An 8,506-nucleotide genomic window follows, 5' to 3' on the forward strand; every position below is an offset into this window, starting at 1 on the left:
AGAGCTACAGACTCTTCTAGGCAAAGAGGCCATAGAACATGTTACTCATCCAAGGAGAGAGTTGGGCAATTACAGCAGATACTTCCTGGTTCCCAAGAAGGGTGGGGGAGTGTGCCCAATCTTGGATCTTTGAGGCTTAAACTGTACAGTCATAGCGCTCAGGGGAGATAATATCTCTCCTCGACGGCTCGCCATGGGCGATTCCAGAGAGGAGGGACCTTCTGCCTCAGGCAGGGGGCACGATATTCCATCCCAGGCCCGACCTGTGGAATCTTCATGTTTGGCCCCTGAAGGGTACCAACTGAGGAACACAGGGCTTTCGCCGCAGGTTATTTGTGTGGTACACAATGTTGATCCAGTCAACTGCCGCATTGCGTCAGTTCTGGACTTCATGCAAGAGAAATTGTCAACAGGCACATGCCCTGCTACTCTTAAGGTTTATGTGGCCACTATTTCGGCTTGCCACGCCTTGATTGAAGTGATGCCACTTGGGAGACACCCTCTGCTCTCTCGCTTCCTTCGTTGGGCCAGACGACTGAGGCCTGCAGTGAAAACTGAGATGCCTTCTTGGGACTTAGCTATAGTTCTCGAGGGTCTGGTTAAAACCCCCTTTTGAACCTTTAGAGTCAGCGTCTGATAGACTTCTGACTTTAAAAATGAAATTGAAGAGAACTGGGGATGTGCAGGCTCCACCTATCTCACCATCATGCTTAGACTTTGCCCCAGGCAGGGTAAAAGTGATTTTGCATCCTCATCCTGCCTAAGGTTCCGTCTTCGGTTGTACACCCGGTCATTCTAGAGGCCTTCTGCCCTCCGCCGCGGAGAAATCTTATAGACTGTGTCCAGTCCGTGCTCTTCAGGCTTACGTCCACCGCACTAGCCAGTGGCGTAAGTTGGAGCAGCTGTTCGTCTGTTATGGTGGTGGTAACAGAGGAGCAGCTGCCACCAGGCAGACTGGGTCTGGGAGGCTATTGATTTGGCTTATGAGGCACGCGGTCAAGCTTCGCCTATAGGTCTTAGAGCACATGCCAAAAGGGGGGTCGCTTCCTCTTGTACTTTAGCAAGGGGTGCCCCCTTACAACAGGTTTGTGATGCAGCAGGTTGGTCCTCTCCGCACACATTCATTAGATTTTAGAGTTTGGATGTCCATGCTACTCCGGGCTCTCATGTCCTTGAGTCAACATCACAAGCTAATGTCTGAGGCCTTCTTGTGGTATGATAGCACACCTGCACAACCTTAGTGGTCCAGACATTTTCAATCACGGCGGCGTGGGTATTCTCGTTCCCAATGTGCTGAGAGACGCAGCATCGACTGAAGCTTTCGCCCCCCCGATGAAGTCATCAACTGAGGCTATATTACCACCGGGTCAATTCTATTGACATGTTACGCACATTATTCACAGCTGGTCACGAATAAGACGTTTCCCAATGCGCTGAGCAGCGCAGCATCTCGTTCCACTTTCTCAAGGAACAAGGTTACAGTTAAGTAACTGGGAACGTCCACTGGAATGTGATGTCCACTACAATATAAATAATACAAGACAACCACAAATAAACCCATCAGCCTGATTCATCTAAAGTTTAATGACAGAGCTTGGAATTTAAATTAATAGCAGTAATGGTACATTATACCATTGACATTTTTTAACAGAAGAAAGTAAGTGTTACAGGTTTGAAAAGACATGAGAGTGATGAATTCTTTTTTTTTTATCTCTATTGTTAGAGATTATTATCTGTTATTACCTTATTTAGAAGAGCCCAAGTAAAACACTTCAAGGTCACATTTGCATTCCATAATTCTTTCTGAATTATCAAAGGACTGTTAGATCATTATGACGTTGCATTTCTGACTGCATATTAAGTTCTCTCATGCAGCTGTGAGCAGGATGAAGGATGGATTTCTAAAGGAGGTTCAGGCCTTCTCCAAACCATATACTGCATACTGCTTGTAAGTCAATTTTTTTTATTTGAAATCATCTAACAGTACTAGACAAACTTACACAAAACTGAACACAAGAGAAATACATGACTGTTTGTGTTAGTCTTGTTTGAACTGAAGTCAGATCTTGAGAAGAAATGGATAACATCTCCTCTCTCCACTTTCTCACTGTCACGGCTCTGAATGAGTGGGACTGGACCAGCAGGATCATATTTTTTTCATTTGCTCTTCCAGTTTACCTTCTGACTATTGTTCTTAATGCCACGTTGATTATGATTATTGCTTTTGAGAAAGCCCTGCATGAGCCCATGTACATTTTCTTGTGTAATCTCTGTGTTAATGATCTGTGTGGAACTACAGGGTTTTATCCCAGGGCTTTGGTATATTTACTCACAGAAACAAAAAGGATTTCACTTGAGGAATGTATTGTACAAAGTCTTGTCATTGTGGTCTATGCAGTTGGTGAATTCACAAATTTAAGTGTCATGGCTGTTGATAGGTACATAGCGATCTGTCAACCTTTACGTTATCACACCATTATGTCACCTTTCACTGTGGTGAGCCTGGTGACTTTTATTTGGATATTCCCATTTTTCATAGGTCTAATGACAGTTTCATTGGCTCTGAAACACCCTCTTTGTAGATATGATATACATAAACTTTTCTGTGAACACCTTTCATTGATGAATCTTGCATGCAAACAAGATATTTTTCAAGGGATCATTAATGGATTTCTCTATATCAGCATGGCTGTCTTTTTTGTTTTTGTTCTGATTTCCTATTTAAAAATAATTCTAGCTTGTAGAAAATCTAAAGTAAATCGAGAGAAGTTCTACAGCACATGTGTACCACACTTGATTTCATTTCTAAACACAACCTGTGGTCTTTCAGATTCTCTTCTCACAAGATTTAAAGTAGAAAAATTGTCAAATATAGCATATACATTTTTGTCTGTTATATTCCTGACTGTTCCCCCTTTTGTCAATCCTGTAATATATGGTATAAAATTAGGTCCAATCAGGGCAAAAATATTGTATACTTTCCAAAGTCCAAGGATTAATAACTTGTAGTATGCACTGTTATAAATGCTGACTGCTTTTTGTGTCATGATGCATCACAATTCTTTAAGAATGGGAAAAACAAATATTTTATTTTGAGCTGCACAAACAAGTTTGTGCTAATGTTGTTTAAACAGGACAATTTTTTTTGTGCTGTACTATTTATGACAAATGATTTAATAGCCAAGAAATATTTATACAAGTGCTTATATATTAGCATTTGACACTTTAATATTATTAAAGTCAATTAAAAACAAAGCAGGCCTGTGTCACATGCATTAAAACCATGGTAAGTTTTCATCAATACAGTGGAGCTGTATAAGATGCTATGAACAATGATACAGTGAGACACAACTGAGAAAACAGATATCAAACCAATACTTTGATGCCACCTTCAACTTTTGATAGATTGTCAAGCCATATTGCCAAGCCATATGCTGGTCCTCGTGTTTTCATATTTTTAAATAGTTAAAATTCACTGCTTCCAAAATAAAGAAAACCAGCCAAATGCATTATTGGTTTTAAGATGGCAATGCAACCATCACCGGTAAACACAAATGATTAGACTATAAATGTGACATATACATAGTTTAAAATATTGTTCTAGTTGATCCATTATTCTTATTTGCTTACGTCTCATTGATCAGTTATGAAACCAAATCTGAAAATGTTGTATTGCAAGAAAAGATAAAAATATACCTCAAGATGAATGTATGTAACTCACAAGCAATGAATACAGGACAATTAAATGATATTTTTTAAGCATTTCAGTAAAGCTGAATTGCAAATTCTCAAAAACAAGCATCAACAAACACTTGGCCGATGGGATTTCTGCATAAAGTTTCACATTAACTGAGAGAGGGGCCAAAAAAATCTAATTTCACGATCTACATTTTCATTTCTTTCTTTTTAATCAGTGAAATTAGAAATATGAATAGTATTAGTACATTATACTACATTAAACCATAAACACTTTGTTTAATAAAAGAAAGTCTTTTAGGTTAAAACCATGTGAGGGTGAGTAGATTTTCATTTTTGGGTGAATTATAATAAAGTTTATGGTAAAGTTTTTCTTCTGGAAAGGGGAGGTGGATTTTTGGGTCCTTTATTGGGTCCTATTTAATTAACATTTGGTCCAGTTTCAGTTCATCCAGAATAAATCATGTATTAAGTTAAAGAGTTTCTGCTAGACCTTTATTTCCAGAATTACAGAAGAATAAAGTCATCTAATAGTAAAACTGTCTACCCAAGAACACGTTCCCTTACAGTCAGACACTCTTGCTGTCACGTCACATGACCGGCAGATTGGAATTAGGTTATCGCTTCAATAGACCAATCTACTTCGAGTGTAAACTAAACAAGCCAATGCACATCCACTGGCCACAGCACCCCAGTCTGTTCATTGCCAAGGGCGGCCCCCAGCTTCCGCTCCTGCACCACATCCGCAGTAGGCTCTAGCAAGTGATGCCATGGAGCTGGGCGTAGACAGACCGCCCCACCCGTCCTGGCCCCAGTCAAACCTTGCTTTGAGCAGAAGAGCAAGAGGTACTGGGATGAGCAACCCAGAGAGGGAAGAAGCTAATCTTTGGGGGATAGTAAAGGCACCTCTCCCTCTTTCGGAGGAGGGCTGGGTGGAGAATCAGGAAAATCTAGACATGAGAACGGTTCTCTCAATCTCTGGGTCCCAGGAGGGCACGGAGAGTCGTGGACTGCCCAACACCAGACTGTTATGTTTGATAAGGATCCCACCGACACAGGGAGTAACATCAACTTATTGTATCTTTTACTTAACTTTTCTGTCTTCAGACCCCAGTAGACGAACACATATATTCGTCAGGCATGACAGAATGCTTTCAGCTCAAACTCGATGCATCACTGAAGACTAACCCATTGCATTATCAAACAACACTTGTGTGAGAAAACAACCCCCCCCCCCTCCTACTGGGTTTAAAACATGAAATGTTGACACAAAGTCCTGTAAGTGCCCTGGGCGAGAACGAATGAAGACAGGCCACGGAGAAACACGGGGTTGAGGCTGGTCAGCCAGTGATGGGCAGGCACACATCTCAGCTGGCAGGTTGATAGGCATGTCTAGAGCCTGTGCAGGGGCTGTCTGAGGTGTCAGCTGAAGTGCTGGGGCGTCCTGCCAAGCAGGGGGTATGGCTTGAGGTGTGACACCTGTTGTATGTGCCGGGGGCGGCACTTTGCGGAAGTGGCTTGCGTGCCACCGTGTGCCATTGCTGAGCAAGAAGGTGGCTGGGACTAACTGATATGAGTAACTTGAAGAGGAGCACACCAATATGAAGCGAGCTGAGAAATCAAATTTCTGCTTCATCCTCCTCTGCTGGCGAGTGACAGAGACCCTGACTCTCGGTAGTGGTTCCTGAGGCAGTGCGGGACTGAGCTTGTCGAGGGGAAGGTGGAGCTCACAGCCAAGCATGAGAAAAGCTGGAGAGACCCCCATCGTAGAGTGTTTGGTGGCCCTGTAGTGCAGCAGTGTGTGATGAATGGCCCCCATCCCTAGAACAAGTGTGCTCTGAGACTGTTTTTCAGTGACTGATGGAAGCGTTCGACACCACCATTAGCTTGGGGGTGATAGTATGCCGTGTGAATGTGATGAATATCTTTGTTTTTGAGGTATGTTGTGAACTCGGCTGAGATCAGCTGTGGGCCATTGTCAGTAGAGCTGAAACCACGAATCGATTTAATCAATTAAAATCGATTAAATCAATTAAAATCGATTATTAAAATAGTTGTCAACTAATTTAGTGATCGATTCATTGCTAAATAACTTTTATTTGCCGTAAGCGGCTCATTTTGTGCATATTTCAAATCTGCGGTGACCAAAGTGTGGCAGTAATGAGCCACCGGAGGTTTTACTCAGCCAGTACAGCAGGAGAAGTAGCGAATAGCCAATAGCTGGCCTCGTTTATTGTCACGTGCTTCCCGAACAGCGTCTCTGCAGCATTCAGCGTGATGTGGGAGTACTTTACTTTGAGCCTTCAAAAAAGAAGAGTAACCTGTAAACTCTGCACTACTGAACTGTTTAAGGGGACGTTTACATATCGCGTCTTTTGCGCGCTCAAGTTCATTATTTCCAACACCGCACCGCATCGAGTTAAAACATTTCAACTTTTCAGAATGCCGCAAGCGCACCGCGGGTCATGTGACAAGAACTAACCAATCAGCTTCATCCTTTCCCGTAACAACGTTAAAAGCTCAGTCAAGATGAAAGGAACAGCTGATCATAGTTGTATATGGATTTCCATTTTGAAATACATTTAGTAGCAGAGCTACTGCAAGCGATTTTTTGAGCTGCAAATCCATTTATCCTTTGCTGAAATTTCCGCGTCTTCAAGGAAAGTGTCATGGTTTCGGTTTTCCTTCTCTTCCTCCCCCTCCTCTGCTGGTTTTTTTGCCACACTCACTCACCTCTTCAGCTGTTCCTCATTATCTCTCCTCTGTCTCGCTAATAGATTCACACCTGTTCTCTCTTTTCCTTAATCATCCTGGCTATTTCTTGTTCCCCTTGTTTGTGCTCTCTGCTTGATTATTTCGTTTGCTGTACATGCAGAAGCTTCACAACCTTCTCGTTCCTGTCCTGTCGTGTCGGATCCTACCCTGCCCCTCGTGCTCCAGTCACAGGTCAGATCTAACAGTGCCTTAAGTTAACCTGTTGCTCTGCTCTCTGTCCAGCCCTGCTGGTGCTGACGAGTACTCTGGACAGTGACCATTCCCGCCACCTGAGATTATCTAGAGAGCGGAAAGGAGGTCCGCTAGACGCCAATCTCCGCACACAGCCCGAGCGCCGGCCCGACCCCTCTGTTTGCTGATTATTGTAAAGACTTTGTGTTTACCTTTTGGGTACCGGTTCATCGGCTGCTTTTGTTGGTTTTACCGAAGGCTGGTTATTTTGATACGCTACTCAATTCAGTCGTGGATTATTCCATCGAGTTTCGTACCCTTTCGACCACCTGTGGATGGAATGAGCCGGCGCTCGTGGCATGTTTCCTAGAGGGACTCAGTTCCAGCATCAAGGACGAGGTCCTCGCCCATGATCTGCCGACTCTCCTTGACCCCCTCATTGATCTGGCCATACGAACAGAGAGGAGGTTTGATTTCCGCCGACGCTCTAGGGTCATGGATTTCCCTGCTTGTTCCGCCGCCGCACCTGTCTCTTTTCCCCAACCCACTCAGCCTGAACCTGAGCCCATGCAGTTAGGTGGACTGCATCTTTCCGCCAAGGAGAGGGAACGTCGCATCATTCATCAACTCTGCATGTATTGTGGCGCTGCCAATCACTTCGTGGCAACATGTCCAGTAAAAGCAAGCGCTCGTCAGTAGGTGAGGGATTACTGGCGAGCGCTACTTCTATCTCTTCTTCAAGGTCGTGCACTGTCATTCCTGTTATCCTGCAGTGGTCTGGTTCGTCTGTTTCTTGTAATGCCTTAATAGACTCTGGGGCTGAGGGGAATTTTCTAGATGAGTCCTGGGCTCGCAAGCAAGGTATTCCTTTGAGGAGGCGTGAGGAGGCCACTCCTCTTGTTGCCCTAGATGGTAGTTCACTACCCAGGGTTCATCTGCAGTCTGCTCCCTAATCTCTCACTGTCTCTGGTAATCACCACGAAACCCTTTCCTTTTTAGTTTTTCGTTCCCCCTTTGCCCCTTTAGTTCTAGGACACCCCTGGTTAGTTAAACATAATCCTCACATTAACTGGTCTAATAATAACATTCTCTCTTGGAACCTGTCTTGTCATGTCGAATGTTTATTGTCTGCTAATCCCCCTGTTTCCTCTGTGTCTGTGTTTCAGGAGGAGCCGGGTGATTTGACCGGGGTGCCGGAGAAATATCATGACTTAAGGGCGGTTTTCAGTAGCTCACGGGCCACTTCTCTCCCACCTCACCGGCCGTACGATTGTAGTATAGAGCTTTTACCCGGGACCACGCCCCCTCGTGGTAGATTGTTCTCCTTGTCTGCGCCCGAACGTAAGGCGTTAGAGGAATATCTGTCTGAGTCTCTTAACGCCGGTACCATTGTCCCTTCCTCCTCGCCAGCTGGTGCTGGTTTTTTCTTTGTTAAGAAGAAAGACGGGTCTTTACGTCCCTGTATAGATTATCGTGGGCTTAATGATGTGACCGTTAAAAATCGCTACCCCCTACCGCTCATGTCATCCGCTTTTGATTTGCTTCAGGGAGCTAGATTTTTCACTAAATTGGATCTTCGTAATGCGTATCATCTCATTCGTATTAGGGAGGGGGATGAATGGAAGACTGTGTTTAATTCGCCGTTAGGGCACTTCGAATATCGGGTGCTTCCGTTCGGACTCGTGAACGCCCCAGCTGTGTTCCAGACGTTAAGCAATGACGTTCTAAGAGACATGCTTAATATCTTTGTTTTCGTGTATCTTGACGATATATTGATTTTCTCGCCGTCTCTCGGGGTACACATACAGCATGTGCGGCGAGTCCTTCAACGCCTCCTTGAAAATCACCTGTTCGTAAAGGCTGA

At 44.1% G+C, this 8,506-nt stretch overlaps 1 protein-coding gene across 1 annotated transcript; it reads left to right on the plus strand.

Moving 5' to 3' along the window:
- The first annotated feature begins 2,076 nt into the window (after positions 1-2,076).
- Positions 2,077-3,057, plus strand: LOC132130938 (olfactory receptor 1M1-like). The gene has a single exon (XM_059542819.1). It carries the CDS (start codon positions 2,077-2,079, stop codon positions 3,007-3,009), a length of 933 nt encoding a protein of 310 aa, XP_059398802.1. The 3' UTR covers positions 3,010-3,057.
- Positions 3,058-8,506: the final 5,449 nt, after the last annotated feature.

This window comes from Carassius carassius, chromosome 47, assembly GCF_963082965.1.
Source record: "Carassius carassius chromosome 47, fCarCar2.1, whole genome shotgun sequence".
NCBI classification, from domain to species: Eukaryota; Metazoa; Chordata; class Actinopteri; order Cypriniformes; family Cyprinidae; genus Carassius; species Carassius carassius.